Here is a 19,170-nt window from a genome sequence, read left to right as displayed (position 1 = left end):
TATTTCACATGGTGCAAATGTCAATGAAAAAATGTAGATGGCGTTACAGCCCTTCATAATGCAGCACTTAATAACAATAGAAAAATAGCGGAGCTTCTTGTTTCACATGGTGCAAATATCAATGAAAAAGCCAATGATGGACGAACCGCTCTTCATTATGCAGCAAGTGAAAATAATTCTGAAGAGATAATTGATTTTCTTGTTTCACATGGCGCAAATATCAATGAAAAAGATGATCATGAACTAACCCCGCTTGATTATACAATAATAGGAAACAATTGTATGGTAGCAGCAAAACTTCTTATTTCACATGGTGCAAATATCAATGGAAAAGATATAAATGGAAAAACACCCCTCCACCGTGCAGTAATATATGAAAGGAACTGGATAATCGCGCTTCTTCTTTCGAATGGCGCAAATATCAATGAAAAAGATAATGATGGAAAAACCGCTCTTCAATATGCAGAAGAAAGAAAAATGGACCTCGCAATGATAAAAATTCATTATCCGTCGTTTATGTGATTTTAATTTTTAAAATAGTAAAAAAGATGTTTAAAAACGTTTTGTTTACTTTTTCTAATCTCTAAATGTTATCATTATGTATGGAAAAAGTTCATCTGTCTATTGGAACAATTTGATTTTGAACTTCTCAATCCTATTCTTGTCAATCACTATTGAAAGTATATTCAAAATACTCCATAGTATTATTTTCCATAAACTATACAAGTTTGATAGTTGTATTACTTTATTTAGTTGGATATAAAGGAAGAAAATGATGAATTTACTTCAATATTTTTTTTTTGATTGATTGATTGATTGATTGAGAAATCCAAAGTTTCAAAATGAAATATTGTTAAAACAGCGATATGGTAAATAATTCTAATTCTTTTCCTCATTGAAGTAATTGATTCCCATTTGTGTCGATCTTATAGATAAAAACAGTGAAGGAATAACTTCACTTGATGGGAATCATCATATCAATACCGCTTAAATCTAATAGATGATTCAAATCGAAATGCTCTTTATAATATAGTGTTGTTCTTTTCCAAGTTCTCAACGCCCAAGATTAATTGCAAAAGATCTTGTATGATTATGATTAAATTTTCCACTTATTTGTTTAATTCTTTGTTAATTGTCATTTGGGTAAAATTAATATATTAAATTTCTTTATGGAATAATTTGAATAATTTGCGAAAAATTTGCTTTTCAACAATGAATCAAACTGTAGTTAAAGTGAAATCATGTCCATATGCAATTGCCTATATGCTACCCTTGATAGGAAAGGGAATTCTGATGAGAATGGTGATGATTCGGAAACTGTACGTTAAGAAATTTCTGACGGCCAATATCTTCTTTCTTATGAATCCAACGAAAGAAAAGAAAGAAGATGTTAATCTATATGAAGGAAATGATGAAAAAGAATTTCTCCGCATGTCTCCTAAAAAATATCAGCCTTCTTCTCGTCAGAAATTGCAAAATACTATAAAACTTATCGATTCTGATAACGATGCTGATTGGACAAAAGCTATCAACTGCCTGATGAATAATCCAGAATATATTACATCAGAAATTATACCAAGAATTTTCCAAATCGGATCTTCTGAGGACAATGAAATGCAATTACTTGTATTGGAATTCCTTAAACAATTTGTTGATGGTGAAGATTCTGATTTTGGAATTCTTATCGAAAATAATATATGCGATTTTCTAAGTCAATTTTTAGATCTCAACGATACATTTCTCTATTCATATGCAATCGAGATATTACAAAAATTATGTGATGCAAGCGAGGATATTTCAAAAACAATATTTGAATCTTCATTAGTAGAAAATTCTTACTCTTCAGCTGAATTGGCCATTCAAACTATGGAGTCATTTTCTGGAGATAACTCTAGTGATGAATTTCTTGAATATTGTTACATTGTTGAAGGAACTCTAAGGATTTTACAACATTATCTTCCTAAACTTGAAAAGGAAATGTTTACATTACTTATTGCACTCCTTTCTTCTCCAAATCAGACCCAGCAGACAATGTCTTTAGATTTCATTTATTATTTTTCAATTAAGTGTTCAGATGAGTATTTAGACCATTTCATTGAAATGCCAGCATTTAATACTGTACTAAATAATCATTTACTTTCTACAGACCTCGCAAAAATACGTGCAGGATTATTTGTAATTCAATCTTTCATTTCAAGGAACATTGAATACATTCGCCATTTCATGGAAGTTGGTCTCGCTCGACTTTTAGCTTCGCCACCCGGAATGACCAAAAATGAAAGTATTTTGTTCTTCAAAATTCTCATTAAACTTGCAGAGTATGATTCATCAGATTACATAGACGTTCTAAAATCAGAAGCAATTATAATCAAAGTAAATAATGCAATAGCTGAAGGTGAATCATTCCAACTCTCGAAACCAGCAATAATCTTTGTTTGTACCCTTGGAATTAGAGATGATGCAATTGCTGCGGGATTAATTGAGCATATTATAGAATACTATTATAAAGCAATCGAGTATCTTACACAGCTCATGCAAGAATGCGAATTATCACTACAATCCCTTATATTGAGATTTTTTGTCGCATTGATTAATTTTATTATTGGACGTGATAAAGAAGAAGCAACAAAAATTCTTCAAGCATTGAAATTTAATGAAATCATTGAGGGAATCGAAAGTATCCTTGAGAATAATAACATAAATGATGAGATGTATGAAACATGCCATCAAATTATAGATATCCTCCAGGAGTATGAATAAATATATTTTGCACTTTTTCACTCATTTTCGCCTGGCATTCTATCGTAATTTTAATTCATTATCTACTGATATTATGCAATCTTTAACTTATTACCTATGGGGTCTTTATAAATTGCAGCAACGTGGGTGTTGCAAATAAATAAAACCCATGGAAATTTGAGCTTTGTTAGAGATACATTCTTGATATATCTTTCTTATGATAATAAATGGTTTTATAATCAGCCAATGCTTATCTTATGAATACTCATCTACTTATATCTAATTTATACATTACTCAATATATAAATATGTAGATATTGAAGTGTTAGTGGCAATTTGAACTGATTATAAAGAAAATTATGATGTAATACATATGCACAACTACAATATTAAATTCCCCTATGGATAAATATTAATCATTGAGCCCAGAATTTATCCACATCTTTCTTCAGATTTGCTTGTTTCGTCCAAAAAAATTTAAAAATCCTTGTGAGATTTAAATAAGTGAATTTGCTCTCATGATTTTTGAAATTTAAATAGTTGTCATCATCGGACTGAATTTTCAAAATTTTGTGGCAAAAATATAGAAAAATGTCAGTTGATTTCGAAGGATATGCACTAGAAGATTCAGAAAAGCATTCGTTTAGTGAATATCCAACTGTTGATGAGTACATGGATAAGAATATGGCATTTAAAGAAGGTACTTTTAACAATTATGATCAAATTCAAAAAGGCTGGATAGCAGATTACTATAATTATATGGTTGAAGAGGAGAAAAGTGGCATAAATATTGATGAGAGCTGTCGAAAATACTATAGAACAAAATATCATACTCCCATTTATGATGAAGACAAGCTTAAAAGGCCAGAATGGAAAAGTAATAGTTCTTATAAGATCCAGAGAATTGAAATGAAATGGAATTTTCACGGTACATCAGCATTATTTAAAAAATCTTTAATAATCCACTTATTAATGAACCTAAATCCTGATGATGAAGTAGTTTATTCATATACTTTTAAAAGTTCTGATAATGAACTATTTAGATCAGATGTTTTAAGAATTGTTTCAGAAACAATGACTCAGCTTGGGCTTGGAGAATGTTTTCGCGAAATGCTTGATAGCCAAGGCAAAAAAATCGGTTTTTTTATATGTATAAATATAAATCCCGACAAAATTACCAAAAAGAACTAATCAACATTTAGAAATGTTTGTTATGTAATTGTACGACTTGTTTGTTTATCAATTCGTGATTTTAATAAAGATATCCATTTATTTTATAAATTTTAAATAAATAATGAAATAGTTATTAAGCACAAGTATAATTATTTACTCGTGAATGAAATAATTTAGTCCTTAGCCTCATGAACCTTGATGACATCTGGCTGGGACTCCTTTGGACCAGAAATGCCAGATGGGTCCTGGGCGAGCATGATGAGGACGCGGATACCGATTGTAGCCTGCTTCATTGGGATGTGGCCGACAGCCTGTGTAACAAATTGCTTTGTAACATCACCAGACTTGACCATGTAGCCCTCTTTATACTTGGATGTGGAAGCACGAGCACCACGGAGCTTGCCGGAGATAGCGACTTCGCAGCCACGAGCGCCAGCATCCATAACGAAACGGATGATGGAGTAGGCAGCACGACGAGCTGGGATACGAGCGATAAGCTTGTAGCGGAGGGATTCGAGCTGGTTGAGAGCGGAAAGGCCCTTGCGCTGGATACGGTCGATGAAGATCTCAAGAGAGTCTTCCTTAAGGCGCCAGCGCTTCTGGATCATCATGCGGACTTCCTGGAGACGGCGGCCGTGGTTGTCAACGAACTCCTTTGTGTTGGCAGCCTTGATGATGATTTCTGTGCGTGTTGGTGTTTGGCGAACTTCGCAGCCACCATAGCCTTCCTTTGTGAGTTCACGTGTGAGGAGCTCATTGAGTTCGGCGTAGAAGAGACCTGTCTCAATAATGCGGCGGACTTTTGTGCAGCGTTGTGCCTTCATTCCTTGCAAAAGGCCAAGGAATAACCGCAAATTCCTTTCAAATAATTTTTTAACATTTGATATAGGGACAACTATAGGTATATTCCTGAATAAGTCAATTCTCTGATTCAATTTCTCAAAAATCATTGAAATTTCGAATAATTTTTTTTCATAAAATCGATATCAGCTTGTATTATCATGAATCTGTTAATATGTTTGATTCTTTCAAGACTGGAGTCCTACTGAAAGCACAAAATTGTTGATTCCTTAATGAAACATAAATGTAATCAATTTCAGCTATGACTCCTATGATACTATATTTACATCCCGATAGGTAATGTGTATGATATTCATCAAATGGAAATTTTAAATTTTATGAAAAATGATTCCTGAAATTTAAGTCAATATTTGGTATTTGAAGAAAAAATATGTAACTTGCTATTAAATTCAATCATATAATTTTAAAGAAAATAAAAAAAGAGATAGGAAACCGGTTAAATCTATGGAATTGTCTTAATTTCAGTATCCTCGCCATCCTTCTTGAATAAGAACCAAGCAGAGCATCCGATGATGATCATCATCAGAGTTGGGAGGAGAACAACGAGGGAATCGAACACTTTGAAGAGGCCAGGACTAATTACTTTTAATCCGCAATCAGGGCCCTCGTAACCTCGCTCGCAAACGCATCCATCAAGAACGCGATGGCCGTGGCTGGAACAGTTCGGTCCGTCAGGATGATTCAGCCATCTGGCCATTGTATCCATAATTTGTTTGCGGGCAACAGTTAGTGCTTCCGGTTCACCAGCTGCCTCGTCTCCTAAGTCTGAACAATGCGATGCATTATTAATTTGGACGGAATAACGGCCAACTGGTGGATTTTGGACATTTTCACTTACAGAAAGTACTGACCATGGATCTGTCTTTCCGTTTGAGAAATATATCATTGTTGTGGCCGGATTCTGTGCATTGTAGATATCCATCTTTGCAGAGCGATTGTTGTCGATATCTGGGGAGATTCCGACTCCGAAATATGTTCTGCAAACAAGGTCGGAGTAGTTAAGGTCAACTTTGGCCGGGCGAAGTTGTCCGGACGCTGTTTGGAACCAGCCGAATTCGTTGCATGTCATCCATGTCCAGGATAATGAATCTGCGTAGTCTGTATGTATGGAGTGGTTTGTTAAAGCGAAATCGTCGAGATCGCTTGGATCTTCAACTCCTTCTACTTCTAAGTATTTGTAAAAGTAATCATGGAAGGAATCGTAGTTTGGAGAATCTCCGTTTTGGTTTTCGCAATATGGAGTAACAAGTTTATAAATGTTGTCGTATTGAACAATTCCTGCGATAAAATCGGAAAGAATTGAAAGCTGCGAGACGTGTGAAACACTTGGCTTGAATGGGATGTAATTTGTAATGTGATCCGGATGATCATTAAAATCATCGTAAATTAATTTTGTATTTGTAAGACATTTAGGACTGATTTTTCCTAAAACTTCAGCGCAGTGTGCATCGTACTCCCAGAAATCGTTTTTGACGTAGAGAGGAGGAGAGGAAGCCCAAGAGAAATCTGCAATGTGAGGATACTTCATACGGAAGTAAGAAGAGAGGGTTCCTGGGTATGAGCCACCAACAACAAGAATTGTTGGTCGAGATTGATATTTAATCTTGATAAAAGACTCAATGAAATAAGCCAAATCTGCGAGGGCCTGATCAGAAGTTAAATATTTCAGATTTGGTGTGATAAGTTCCTCGAATGGCTGGGATTCGCCAAAGTAACGATGTTCAAGTGCAACAACGCAAGAATCAGTTTCTTTAGCTAATTTCATGTAGGCGCCTTTTTGAACTCTTCTTTCGGTGATTGCGGCTTCACCTCCGATGAATACAATAAGCTTTTTAGTTGTAGTGTTTTGGCAGAAGGTATCATTGTAATAATATCTTTGTTTAAACGTGCGATTATCTGATGTGTTGAAATGATCTAAGAACTGATCGAAATAGTATGTGTCTCCTGGTAAATAGGTACGAAACGGTGGTTTCCTTAAAAATAAAAGCGAAAGAAACATTTTTAAAATTTAGTAAAGAAAAAAAAACTTTTTTTTTCTTTCTGGCGGTTTACAACCGCACTCCTCATTTCTCCATTATAGAACCGAAATATTGTAATCTTTCAAGAGCCATTAAGCTTTATCGAAATGGTATATAATGGAAATAAAGCTTAATTTTCGAAATAATAAAAAAAAATTTATAAATTTTATTCAAAAATAAATCATTTTGTATTATTAAAATCTTCCTGTATCTGATCAATTAGGACCTGAATTTCCTTAAGGCGGCCTTCCATATGCTCTCTAGTCTCAGCAATTGCGTTATTTACTTGTTTCTTGAGTTCTCCTAATGTTTTTGCATCTTTCTTAATGAGTTCTTCCTTCTTGGATGTATAAACAACTACCTTTTGCTTCCTTTCTATATTGGATTTTGTATTTTGACCTCTTGTAAGTGATTTCGTTGGAGATTTAGCTGGGGAAGCTCCTGGAGACTTCGCAGGAGACTTATGTGGTGACTTTCCTGGTGATTTCTGTGGTGTATTAAGTCCGGATTTATGAGATGGGCTCTTTGAAAGGGAAATTGAGGCTCTGGATGGAGACTGACGTATAGGAGTATTAGATGTTGGTGTTTCTGTGATTTCCTGGTTTAAATTATTACGAATTAACTTTCCAATCTCTGTATTCGCCAAAACAAACGGAGAAACACCTCCGTTGACGATCATTTTGCCTCCAGGAAGCTTCTTATGATTTCTGATCTTTGCATCGGCTCCGTGGTCGAGAAGAATTTGAACGCATTCGGAGCTTTTTGCGATTGTAGCGCAATGTAAAGGTGTATTTCCGTCAATATCAGCTGCATTTACGTCAGCGCCGTTAATAACTAACTCCTTTAATATATCTCCGAAGGCATATTGAGCAGCGATGTGTAAAGCTGATTGTCCTTGGCTGTTTTGGATGTTAATAGTCTTTTCATCTAAAAGTAATTCGATATTTTGCTTTTGGTGGGAGCGAATTGCAAGAATAAGAGGAGTATCGTTATCGATATCTTTTGCATTTAATTTAGCGCCGTTGTCCTTCAGAAGTTGTATCATTTCTGTGGATTTGTATTGGGCAGCTAAATGAAGTGGTGTAACTCTCTGTTTGTTTACAACATTTACATCTGCACCGCATTCGATAAGAATAGAAGCAATGTTGATAAGATTATGTTGGACTGCAAGATGAAGTGGTGCCCAGAAAAATGTTCCAATTGATGCTCTATCTGGATTGAAAATTATTCCTGGATTTGCACCGAATTTTAGTAAAAGATTTAATGCATCGACGTTATTATTTTGTACTGCATAATGTAATGGGCTGCAATATGACTCATCAAAAACATCTGGGCTTGCTCCAAAATCAAGTAAGATATTTATACATGAGAGGGAACCATTTGCAACGGCATAGTGAAGTGGAGTAGATTTCTTATTGTCTTCTAGTTTAATATCTGCTCCATTTTCAATAAGTGCTGTAAGGATAATATCATCATCGATTTGTGCTGCAACATGAAGTGGTGATAAGCCTGCATTTGTCCTCATGTTCGGATTTGCTTGATTTTGAAGTAAGAAAACCACAAGCTCGTTAAATTTTCCCATAACAGCGTAATGAAGAGGCGTCCATTTCTCAGAATCAGCAACATCAACCTTAACTCCCTTCTGTAAGAGGGACTGGACAAGATGGATGTTGCCGGTTTTGCACGCTTGTATCATCTTTTCTATCTGTTATGAAATTCTGAAATTTTACGGTTTACATGAGCAAAAATGTATAGGAATTGAGTAATCTGAGCTTTTTACAGGAAATATAATATAGTATCAAAAATTAATCATTTCTGTCGATAAAACTCTTGGATAATCTTCCAAAAAAATCTCAAAAATGGAAAAATGATATTCAACTTCTAGAAAATTTAATGAGGATGTTTTATTGTCGTCTGGAAAAAGTGACAAAATTATTATTGTCGTCTAAAAAGGTGACAAATTATTATTGTCGTCTGGAAAAGTGACAAAATTATCATTGTCGTCTAAAAAATAGATTTTTCAAGCATGTTTCGGTACCTAAATAAAGGAAGAACATCAATTCCATCTATGTATATAGTATGCAAACACGCATGATATATGGAGTAGCTCTTTATCTGGCTAAAAATCCTATTATTTGAAAATTCGCATTGTCGTCTAAAACCGCCAGACGACAATAATAATACCCCAAATTCATAATTCATTTTAACAATTTTTTTTGGAATTTTTAGAAATTTTTCTTGTTGTGTATCGATCTAGCACATGGAGAAAATCATTGTTTTCTATCCAAATTTCTACTACATACAAAATGAGATATAGGAATTGAAATTTCTTGCAAGAAGATATATGGGGAGTGTTATAATTATATTAGCTTAGTAAAATATAAGCAATCACGTAAGTAATTTTGCCATACATTATAAATCATCATTAAATGATATTCTATTGAGAATTTAGAAAGCATTCGCACATACGAATTTATTAAACTATGCCCAAAAGAATGAATGTCATGGTTAACATCACATAATAATAAAGATTTGGTTTCAATATTGCCCAAAATTCGTAATCTTTCTAAAAAATCGACTGAATATGATTTTTATTGTAACTGGTGTCTAATTATTCTATTGGACAAAGTTTGTTGGAGATATTAATAAACGATCATTCCATTTTTCGCGCCAATGTTACACCCTCTGTCTATTAAATTCACATAGTCTAAAGTGGCATATTGAAAAATTTTTACTTTTGCCGTTTTGCACCCAGATAAATTTGAATACAGTTTATTTTTCGATGGCGGGAAGATCTTCAGTTCATTAATTCATAATGCCAGCTAAGAAAGGTGTTAAGAAGACAGCTACAAAGACAGCCGTCGATGGTGAACGCCAACATCCAAAGACACGTTCATCCCGTGCTGGTCTTCAGTTCCCTGTCGGCCGTCTTCACAGATTCCTCCGTGAAGGCCGTTATGGAGAACGTGTCGGTGCCGGTGCTCCAGTCTTCATGGCCGCTGTCCTCGAATATCTTACAGTCGAAGTTCTTGAACTTGCAGGTAACGCTGCCCGTGATAACAAGAAGACACGTATCTCCCCACGACACATCATGCTTGCCGTTCGTAATGATGAAGAATTGAACCAGCTCCTCTCCAACATCACAATTGCTTCTGCAGGTGTTGTCCCACACATCCACAAGGTTCTTCTTGGCAATCCAAAGAAGGGCAAGGACGCTTCTCAAACACAAGAATAAATTTGTTGTTTTATTGTTTCTTTCAATTTATTAATATTTTTTTATAACTTTTAAGAAACTTTTAAATCAATGAATCAATATTAATTGGTTGAATTGATATAGAAACTTCCATTAATGATTATTTAGACAAGCGCATTTCGGAAAAAAATTCTTTTAAAATTAAAAAATAAACTCTATATATTTACTATCAAACAATTATATTAGCTAAGCAATACGGAGTAGACAATAGTTCCTATAACTCATTGGAATGAATCTGAAGAATCGTAGTCTGGATAGCTCTTTTTAGAATGCTTATGCTTTTTAGTATTCGACTGAGCGTTCATGGCCTCAATATCGTTTGCATTCATCTGTTTTGGCCTCAATTCTTGCATAAATAAAGCAAGAATTCCAACAGCGATTGCAAACACTACAAATATCAAAATAAACTTCGCTGAATTATCCTCATCGTCATCAAAGTAATTTTCGCCTTGATCTTGATGATTAAATTGATTTTCTTCTTTTCGCTTCTTACGAGAAGGTTCTTGAGGAGTTGGAGTGGGATCTCTTTCTTCTTCATCATAAGAATAAGGAGGTTCGATTTCAACTTCGTCATTTTCAAAATCATTATCAGATTTAATGATAAAACCAGTATCAATAGGGTTTTCATCAACTCTATTCTCTAATAACAACTCCTGCCATCTTTTGTTGGGTCTTGGTGGCTCTACTTTAGGAGCAATTTTGATAATTTTAGATTTATTTCTAAAATTCATACTAAAACAAATATTAGATCTTCTTACTCTGAGCATACCAAATCTATGTGCTGGATAATCTTGTGTAACGTATATTTTTGGCTTAACAGAAAAGATTTGGTGCTGAGAAAAATCATTTTTGCCGCAATAGTAAATAAAACTCAATTCAGAACAATAAAGAAACGCGGCATGCTCTATTTCAGCTAACTCAGTTGGAAGATGGATCGATTTCAGTGAGAAACAATCAGAAAAAGTATTTTCAAAAATTTTTGTCACTTTTGTATTTGACAAATCAATTTTTTCCAAATTAAACATTCCATAGAAAGCGAAATCAGAAACATTAGTGATAGAAGAAGGCAGCTTTAGTGCCTTTATAGATGTATTGAAGAAAACTGTCTCATTTATCATCATGGTTTTGTTTGATAAAGAAATTGAATTCAATTTTGTACAATTTTCAAACAAATCTGACTCAATACGGATACATTCAAGTTAGACATATCGATGCTTTCTAATTTAACGCAATTACCAAAACATCCGATGCCAATTGAAGTTAAATTTCGAGGAAACTCAATTTTTTCAAGGTTTGTGCACTCGTAGAAGGCGAAATCCTTAATAACACGAAGATTTGGCGGTAAAATTACAGTCTTCAACCAAATGGAGCCTTGGAAACAGAACATCGGAACCTTCATAATTTTACTGCAATTTGAAAAGTCCAAAACCTCGAAGTTAGTATACGAGAACGTGTATTTCGAGATGTGTATCAAATTATCTCGTAAAGATATGTCCGAAATCGGGCAATATTTGAAACAATTTTCTTGAATTTTTTCTATCGTTTTTGGTATTTTTAGAGAATTGAGGTTTAAACATCTAAAGAAGCAATGCGAAGAGAGGACCTTGAAGGAGGAGCTCTCCAGGTCAATTGTCTGTACTTTGTCCATGTCGGCGAATGCTAAAATGTCAATTTCTTGCAAATTCAATTTGATATTTGTGATTTTTGTGAAAGAAAACACATTTTGACCAACAAAATATAGGTTTTCTGGGAATATTATAGTTTCCAATGAATTGCAATTGTAAAATAATTTGTCCTCAAATTTTGTCAGTTTTTTGGTCGAAGTGAAGTCAATTTTTTGTAAAATTCTACAATTAGAAAAACACTTTTTTCCTATGTAAAGAATTGATTTCGGAATGATCATATCAGAGACCATTGTGCATTTGAATGCTGAAGAGCCTATATATTCGATTGTATCTGATAAAACAACTTTGGAAAGTATAATTGATTTACAAAAGCATTCTTCACCAATTTTCTTTATATTTATACCTTGAAAAGAGATTTCTTGTAAATAGGAACATGATTTGAATGCGCAATTTCCTATAATTTTGAGAGATTTTGGAAATATTATTTTTTCAAACTTGCAGCTTGCAAATGAGTAGTTTCCGATTGATTCAATGGAATTAGGTAATGATATAGATGTTAAACTTGAGCATCCATTGAAACACTTGTTCGGAATTTCACGAATTTTATCAATTTTGTAATTAATTTTTTCCAAATTGATCATAAACTCGAACGCACCTTCCTGTATAGTTTGGAGTGTCTGCGGGATGCTTAATTCTCTTATTGCAGAATAAGCAAAGCATCCATTGTTAATTTGTAATAAATCCCTTGGTAAAGTAATAGATTTCAACAAGGAACAGTTTTCAAATACAGAATTATTGAATATTTCAATATGCGTATTCGAAAAATCCAATTCAAGTACACTGGATTTGCAAAAAGCTTTTGAACAAATAATTTCTACTGTTCGTGGAATTATTACATGGGATATTTGAGATTTAAAGAAAGCTTTGTAGCCAATGGTTCTAATGTATTGAGGAAGCTTTAGAACTCTCAAAGAACGTGTATCATGGAAACAAAAGTCTGGAATTACATCGAAGGTCATTTTCGAAAGATCTAACTTAACTAATCGATCAGATGCAAATGAATATTTTCCGATTTTTCTTATTGTTTCGGGAATAAAAATTTGATAAGCGGGAAGATTGTAAAATGCATAGTCAGTAATCTCTGATACCGTATACATTTTGTTATCATACTTGATGTTTGTAGGTAAATGAAATTCATTGAAGGGTTGAATTGAATTATTAAAAATTATGGATCCATTACCAAGATTTACATTATTATTATGATCAACTGTAAACAAACATTCAATACCATCAATGACTTGAGTTATCGTTTGGGAGCAAGAAAGAATTGAAAACCATAGAAGCATACAATAAGAAAAAATGAGCAAATTTAAGAAGTTTTGCAATCTTCATAAATTTTCCTAGAAACTACTTACAATCCACAAAGTTTAAACAAAAATCAATAATTATGATATTCATTTGATGAATAAAGTTTCATGATAGAAAGTTTCTTTTATTCCTTTGATTAATGGCTTAACGGAAATAAGAATAAAAATAGTTAAAGATAATCTATTTATAAACAAACAAAAATTAATAAACCGTGAGAAAGTATTTGCGTTTTCCAGCTGAAAGCTTACTAACATTCAATGGAATACGGTATGTTCTAATGTTAATTGTGGGCAACAAACTGCATTTAGTCTTTAATCCTGGATAATTGATTGGAATGTTGCTAAAATCAGTAAATGAATTTAAAAATTTGATTATTACGGGTTCAAATATGATATTCTGACAAATTAACGAACCTTTGTTTTGGAAAATAATTAAATTTTCTAAAACGATAATTGACGATGAAATATAAAATAGAGCATCGACAGTAACTTCATTTTTCAGAATATTAATGAAAGTAATCAAATTATCTGGCTGCATGTTCAAAAACGAGAGAATTTGGTTAGGCGAGGTATTGTTAATAAAATTAGAGTATTTCATTGCGAAGTAAGCTGATTCTAAAGTGAGAATTCCAGCTGCATATTGGGATGGATGATTAAAACTTGAATTAAAGGATAAAAATTGCTGAACACCGTTAATGGAAACGCAAGATTCTGTGCCTTCAAGTTCTACCTTGGCAGGACAATTAGTTATTGTAGTAAAGTTTAAATTTTGTCTTCGAGCAGATAAATAAAACGCTTGACCACCATAACCTTGCTTAGGAACTAAACAATCGGAAAAATATGAGTTCGATATTGAAATATTTGAGACGTGGGCATAAATTGCACCACCATTTAACATAGATTTGCATTTTTCGAAAAAACAACTTGAAATACACGCATTGCATTTTTCATGATAAAATGCTATTGCAGCACCTTGCCCATTGTGGGAAAGATTGAGAAAAATTGTGTTTTGAATGAGAGCTAATTGCGGATTAAATTCTTCTGACTTAAATGTGACGGGTTTGCCTCTATCTGGTTGTGTTTCTGCTTTATAAGTTTGAGAATTTAATATCAAAGAAAAAACATAAATCATAATAATTTTATTAGAGGGAGATAAAAATAAACGGGGTGACTCGATCCACGATGAGATGTACTCTCAATATTGATCTTAATTACCTCGCAAGTTGTAGCATAACCTCATACTACACCTGAATTAGAGTGGCGAATGAACTAGTCTTTGTCCGTTTACCATCTTATATTTTTGATTAAATTCAATAGCTCAAAGATATCGATAGTTAGGGTACCAATTATATCCCAATCGAATTAGTATCCAAAATTTATGATATGGCTGTCTCTGATTGTAACAGAAAAAAATCTGTCGGCGCTCCACGCCAGTTATTTTGAAGACAATAAGACCATTCAATTTTAATCGAAATATTTTGGTTGTAATTGCACACAGCTGATTATAAAATCATGAATAGCTTGAACATTTTTTCAATATTTACATTTTTAGCGGTCGTGACGTTTTAAAATCAAAATTATATAGAAAATACGATATATAATTTCATTAGAAATTTTACAATATTACGTCAGCAATAATTTCTATAAGTTTTAGTTTCATTCAAATTTTTAGAGCGATTGTTTTCCTTTTATACAACTCAATAATATTAATTTCATAATTATTTCGATTTTTATTCGATCAAATATTCCATTGAAAAAAATAAATTACTCTCACAAAAAAGTCAATAATTCTATTGAAACGGTATAAACGTGACAATGCTAAAGCAGTTCCCAGAGACCATCCACTCATATATTTTTAAGAAAGCAATAGGAAAAGGTGGATTCTCTACAGTATATCTCATTGAAAGCGAAGAGTATCATCAGCAGTATGTTGCCAAAGTTACTCCTATTGATGATCAACCAGTTAAAGAGGGTAATGTAGATCCTCTAGATGCTGAAATCACAGCTCTTATGAGTCTCTCTCATCAAAACATTATACGTCTATATGATCATTTTACTGAAGGGCATAACTTTTTTATGATTCTCGAGTATTGCCAACAAGGATCATTACAAGACGCTGTAGGTGAAGCTGGTCTATCATTGCCGCAGTTCATTACTTACGCTCGCCAGATTTTATCAGCTTTAGCGTTTGTTCATTCAAAGAACATAGCTCATCGTGATATTAAACCAGGAAATATTCTTTTAGATAACTCTGGACATATCAAATTATCTGATTTTGGCATCTCATTACGAAACGCAAATAATGTAGTTTCTACATTTTCTGGCTCTTTACTCTACGAACCTCCAGAAATTGTTCTTAAGAAACCACATAATCCAATGCAGGCAGACATTTGGTCACTTGGCGTTCTCTTTGCTTTTTTGATCAATGGTTGCACTCCATGGCATTGTGACAGCATAAATACCCTCAAAACAAGAATTTGTACTGCAACGTATAAGCTCAAGACCAATACACCACCAGAAATTGTTGACATCATTACTCGTATGATTGTTGTCGATCCGAACGAAAGACCAACTGCACAAGAACTCTTGAATGAAAAAATATTCCGAAAAGACTCAAGTGATAGCATCCCATCCGAGTCAGAAGAAATCCAAGACGTTCTCTCTCCAAAAGCCCGTGCAATGAAGCAATCTATTCCTAGAAATAAGACTTCTTACAACGCTATGTCAAAAGCCATAGGAATTTTTAAGATGAACCTCGCAGTCGGAAATAATCGTTTACCACGTATAAAATCTAGATACCACTCAGAATTATCAGATACTTTTGTTAATGCATAGATTCTAATTTTTGTTTGTAAATCGATTTTATTGGATATATTTTTCAATTATTTCAATTTTTTCCTTTCTTCAATAAAAATATTTGAAACCATGAGGCAAAAATCCATATTTATAGCAATGCAATGTTATATTATAATCAATAAAAAAAAGGAAATTATCTATGGTTTTGTTTTGTTTATGGGATATCTACAGCTGCTCAATAGTTATATAATATGAAACGTATGAAACAACAAATGGTTCTTTCAGTAAAGTATAGAAATATCTGTAGGTTCTTGATATTTTGGTCCAAATATCTGAAATCTTATTATCCCAAGATAATTATTTCGATGTTTTATGATGGTACTATCAAAACTAAAAAAAAAGTTAGAAAAATAACAATCTTTAAAATCTTTGGAGAAAAACAGTAGATATATTGAAATTCGTGTCTAATATTAGTACATGGATGAACGAACAGATAAATTTAGATTCCGAAATGGAATTTTGTCCAAATCGATCCAATATCAATGGAAAGGATGATGGATAGGATGTAGCCAACAATAACAATCAGTATTGGTGGCATAAGTTCAAATTTATTTAAAAACGGAAGAATTAGGATGCAAGGAACTGCAACAACGATAAAGTGGATCAATGCTATTGCGTATAATGTATTTGGTAAAAATATAGTAAAAAGCCAATTATGAAATATAGCGCGAAGGGTTTGCGTGAGGATAAATCCAACATTGATGTCAAATATGATAGCTGTGTAAGCATTACAGAAGACATCAAAGCAGAATTGCAATTCTACGTCTTGTTCAGTTGAGTGGAAAGTCTGTGGCGCTTTTCCAAATTTGTTAAGAAGATACCACGTAACTACTGCAAAAATCCCTCCTATTATGAAGTAATCAACTACCAAAGATGTAAAAATTCCACGAATAAGGGTGAAAAATGAATAACTTGTAAGTGGAAGAATGTACCAAATGAATGCAATCGCAATGATAAGAATACTTTGCAAAATAACAAAGGCCGGATCATCTCTACCCCATTTTTGTTTCGTATGCCTGTGCTTTTGTATAAATTTGTATAATTTTGAAGGATTTGTATAACTAATCGCTAGTTGCCAGCCAGCAGACTCGGAATCCATATTTGCAAACGATAATGTTTTCATTACGAACGAATTAGGCTCTGCACCTGGGAGAAACATAATTTAAACACACCGAAAATTAATTTTTTAGGGTCTAATCATATGATTGTCCCCAGAAAAAAATAACCTTTTGACGTCAGATGTCAAATGATTTTGCATTTATCATATTTAAAGCATACATTATAATTACCCATCTGAAGTTTTAAAAAATCTTTTTGTTTTCAAAGGATTTCGAAATGAACCAATTAATTTCTTTGAGTTTATATAAAAAATATATTGACATTCTACTGCTTAACTTATAACTCAATAATTTTAAGGCAAGACAAATTATGCTCCCCTCGCAATCTGCCTCATGAACCAATTGAGAACAATTCATAATATTAAACTTGCAGAATATTTCTCGACCTGATGAAGCTTTGTAATTTTTTTGGCATGAGAGTGCAGCATTTAGGTTCTTGAAAACTAATTATGAGATGTTTTCAACATAATATAATTGATATTTTTAAAAATGAACTTAAAATCATTTTCTTTGCATGTAAACCTGTCAATTCGCTCAAATTTAGAGAGATAAATAGGAAGAATAAATGTAAACCAAATATTTCACAATTTTTTAAACCAAGTCGAGGATTTATTATTGTACGTTATCGATTTCAACTTTTTCGACTTTTTTTGAAATCATTCTTTGTTATATAACGAAATTTTACGGATTGCAATAAAAAATTGAAAAGGATGAACGAAAATGACAAATAGAATATATACATTTTATTGGCACCTCATGACAAATAGAATCAAAAAAAATTTAAATAATTATAATATTTTCAATATTTGGGAGAATATTCATTTTTAAAAATAATATTATATTCTGCATTTTTATGCCGTAATTAATATGATTTCAAAGATAGTCATGAATATTTCATGTCTTTTGAGTTAGCTAAACTAATTGTCAGATTTCATTCAAATCTAATTTACCGGTGTGAATCGGTATTCAAAATTTAAATAGCAAACTTGTCAAAAAAAAATTAAAAATGAGTTCTGACTATGCTAAGCCATATTCGGACTTTATTGGAGCATTTGAAAAGCTTTTTCTTATAAAATCCAATGAATCTGTTGAAGACGTGTGCAATATCATCACAAATGTTTTAATTTCGAAATATCAAATTACCAAAAACCAACTCTCATCGATCATTTTAAAAGCATTTCTATATAATTATGCATCAAGAGAAAATTACATAAAAATTCTCAAGAATATTGGTTTTGATAATGAGGTACTTTCGAATTTAACATTCCCATTGGAGGATTCAGTCGAATTTATTGTTATACATGATTAAATTGATAAATTTAAGGAATATATTTCACAAAGAGAGCTTAATTTTGATATTTTTTTTTTAAATTCCTGATCCGAATGCAGGCAATCATTTCATATTATCATTGATAGAAACATGTGCATATTTTGGATCTGTAAACATTTTCTTTTTCTTAATTTCTAACAAAAATTATACAATATCGAAAAGATGTCTTCGATGTTCATTAATTGGTAGAAATACTGACATTATAAACGAATGTTTAAAGGGAAATAAAATGGACAAAGATTGCCTCAGAGATATTGTATGTTCACATAACAACGAAATGCTTGAATACGTTTTAGAAAGAAATATTTTTACATATAAAGATTTCGATGGAGAAAACTCCAATTCAACAGCTATTTACGAAGATATTATCAAATACCAAAACCTGAAAGCTGTATTTCTTCTTTTCGAAAGAGAGAAAAACTTCATAGTTCCATGGTGTGCTGCATTTCCTCAAACAATAGATATTCTCAAAAATGAAAAACTTCCTGATAAAATTGATTTTAAGAAAAGAAATATTCTACAATATGCATGCATGTCACAAAATTCCGATATCTTCAAACTTTTATTTACCTCAACTGATAAAATTGATGTAAATTATCATGATTTAGATAAAATGACTGCTCTTCATTTCGCTGCAATGTATCATAATATAGATGCAGCAAGAATTCTTATTTCACATGGAGCTGATGTCAATGCTAAGAATATTCTTTTTCATTTCACATCAATCATTATTTAATGAAATCATGTTGTATTTCATATCAATCATTTATATATTTAATTCTCTTTCATTTCATATCAATCATTATTCAATGACATTCTCTTTTATTTCA

At 32.5% G+C, this 19,170-nt stretch overlaps 14 protein-coding genes across 14 annotated transcripts; 7 read left to right on the top strand and 7 right to left on the bottom strand.

Moving 5' to 3' along the window:
• Positions 1 to 282: 282 nt before the first annotated feature.
• Positions 283 to 522, top strand: TVAGG3_1012600 (spectrin binding; the record flags this gene model as incomplete). The annotated part of the gene is made up of 1 exon (XM_001579522.1): positions 283 to 522. The coding sequence occupies one exon, from the start codon at positions 283 to 285 to the stop codon at positions 520 to 522; it is 240 nt and encodes a 79-aa protein (XP_001579572.1).
• An 827-nt stretch (positions 523 to 1,349) lies between these two features.
• Positions 1,350 to 3,182, top strand: TVAGG3_1012590 (armadillo (ARM) repeat-containing protein family; the record flags this gene model as incomplete). The annotated part of the gene is made up of 1 exon (XM_001579521.1): positions 1,360 to 2,760. One exon carries the CDS (start codon positions 1,360 to 1,362, stop codon positions 2,758 to 2,760), a length of 1,401 nt encoding a protein of 466 aa, XP_001579571.1.
• Positions 3,183 to 3,314: 132 nt separating this feature from the next.
• Positions 3,315 to 4,032, top strand: TVAGG3_1012580 (uncharacterized protein; the record flags this gene model as incomplete). Its single annotated transcript, XM_001579520.1, has 1 exon — positions 3,331 to 3,930. One exon carries the CDS (start codon positions 3,331 to 3,333, stop codon positions 3,928 to 3,930), a length of 600 nt encoding a protein of 199 aa, XP_001579570.1.
• Positions 4,033 to 4,078: 46 nt separating this feature from the next.
• Positions 4,079 to 4,736, bottom strand: TVAGG3_1012570 (Chain D Ribosomal Protein S3; the record flags this gene model as incomplete). Its single annotated transcript, XM_001579519.2, has 1 exon — positions 4,086 to 4,736. The coding sequence occupies one exon, from the start codon at positions 4,734 to 4,736 to the stop codon at positions 4,086 to 4,088; it is 651 nt and encodes a 216-aa protein (XP_001579569.1).
• Positions 4,737 to 5,178: 442 nt separating this feature from the next.
• TVAGG3_1012560 (serine-type peptidase protein) lies at positions 5,179 to 6,772 on the bottom strand (the record flags this gene model as incomplete). The annotated part of the gene is made up of 1 exon (XM_001579518.2): positions 5,216 to 6,772. The coding sequence occupies one exon, from the start codon at positions 6,770 to 6,772 to the stop codon at positions 5,216 to 5,218; it is 1,557 nt and encodes a 518-aa protein (XP_001579568.1).
• A 159-nt stretch (positions 6,773 to 6,931) lies between these two features.
• Positions 6,932 to 8,642, bottom strand: TVAGG3_1012550 (spectrin binding; the record flags this gene model as incomplete). The annotated part of the gene is made up of 1 exon (XM_001579517.1): positions 6,973 to 8,487. The coding sequence occupies one exon, from the start codon at positions 8,485 to 8,487 to the stop codon at positions 6,973 to 6,975; it is 1,515 nt and encodes a 504-aa protein (XP_001579567.1).
• A 937-nt stretch (positions 8,643 to 9,579) lies between these two features.
• On the top strand, positions 9,580 to 10,183 carry TVAGG3_1012540 (histone H2A; the record flags this gene model as incomplete). Its single annotated transcript, XM_001579516.2, has 1 exon — positions 9,607 to 10,026. One exon carries the CDS (start codon positions 9,607 to 9,609, stop codon positions 10,024 to 10,026), a length of 420 nt encoding a protein of 139 aa, XP_001579566.1.
• Positions 10,184 to 10,187: 4 nt separating this feature from the next.
• On the bottom strand, positions 10,188 to 11,165 carry TVAGG3_1012530 (ribonuclease inhibitor domain-containing protein; the record flags this gene model as incomplete). Its single annotated transcript, XM_001579515.2, has 1 exon — positions 10,266 to 11,165. The coding sequence occupies one exon, from the start codon at positions 11,163 to 11,165 to the stop codon at positions 10,266 to 10,268; it is 900 nt and encodes a 299-aa protein (XP_001579565.1).
• Positions 11,166 to 11,191: 26 nt separating this feature from the next.
• On the bottom strand, positions 11,192 to 12,826 carry TVAGG3_1012520 (antigen BSP-related family; the record flags this gene model as incomplete). The annotated part of the gene is made up of 1 exon (XM_001579514.1): positions 11,192 to 12,826. One exon carries the CDS (start codon positions 12,824 to 12,826, stop codon positions 11,192 to 11,194), a length of 1,635 nt encoding a protein of 544 aa, XP_001579564.1.
• Positions 12,827 to 13,237: 411 nt separating this feature from the next.
• TVAGG3_1012510 (pectin lyase-like family) lies at positions 13,238 to 14,189 on the bottom strand (the record flags this gene model as incomplete). Its single annotated transcript, XM_001579513.1, has 1 exon — positions 13,239 to 14,168. The coding sequence occupies one exon, from the start codon at positions 14,166 to 14,168 to the stop codon at positions 13,239 to 13,241; it is 930 nt and encodes a 309-aa protein (XP_001579563.1).
• Positions 14,190 to 14,851: 662 nt separating this feature from the next.
• Positions 14,852 to 15,871, top strand: TVAGG3_1012500 (protein serine/threonine kinase protein; the record flags this gene model as incomplete). The annotated part of the gene is made up of 1 exon (XM_001579512.1): positions 14,852 to 15,871. The coding sequence occupies one exon, from the start codon at positions 14,852 to 14,854 to the stop codon at positions 15,869 to 15,871; it is 1,020 nt and encodes a 339-aa protein (XP_001579562.1).
• Positions 15,872 to 16,267: 396 nt separating this feature from the next.
• On the bottom strand, positions 16,268 to 17,095 carry TVAGG3_1012490 (UNC-50 family; the record flags this gene model as incomplete). The annotated part of the gene is made up of 1 exon (XM_051254581.1): positions 16,332 to 16,991. The coding sequence occupies one exon, from the start codon at positions 16,989 to 16,991 to the stop codon at positions 16,332 to 16,334; it is 660 nt and encodes a 219-aa protein (XP_051080155.1).
• A 921-nt stretch (positions 17,096 to 18,016) lies between these two features.
• TVAGG3_1012480 (spectrin binding) lies at positions 18,017 to 18,319 on the top strand (the record flags this gene model as incomplete). Its single annotated transcript, XM_001579511.1, has 1 exon — positions 18,017 to 18,319. The coding sequence occupies one exon, from the start codon at positions 18,017 to 18,019 to the stop codon at positions 18,317 to 18,319; it is 303 nt and encodes a 100-aa protein (XP_001579561.1).
• Positions 18,320 to 18,569: 250 nt separating this feature from the next.
• Positions 18,570 to 19,076, top strand: TVAGG3_1012470 (spectrin binding; the record flags this gene model as incomplete). Its single annotated transcript, XM_001579510.1, has 1 exon — positions 18,570 to 19,076. The coding sequence occupies one exon, from the start codon at positions 18,570 to 18,572 to the stop codon at positions 19,074 to 19,076; it is 507 nt and encodes a 168-aa protein (XP_001579560.1).
• Between the last annotated feature and the right edge of the window lie 94 nt (positions 19,077 to 19,170).

This window comes from Trichomonas vaginalis, chromosome I, assembly GCF_026262505.1.
Source record: "Trichomonas vaginalis G3 chromosome I, whole genome shotgun sequence".
Classification (NCBI taxonomy): domain Eukaryota; phylum Parabasalia; order Trichomonadida; family Trichomonadidae; genus Trichomonas; species Trichomonas vaginalis.
Note: the sequence above shows the minus strand (reverse complement) of the source record. Positions and strands in the feature narration are given on the sequence as shown.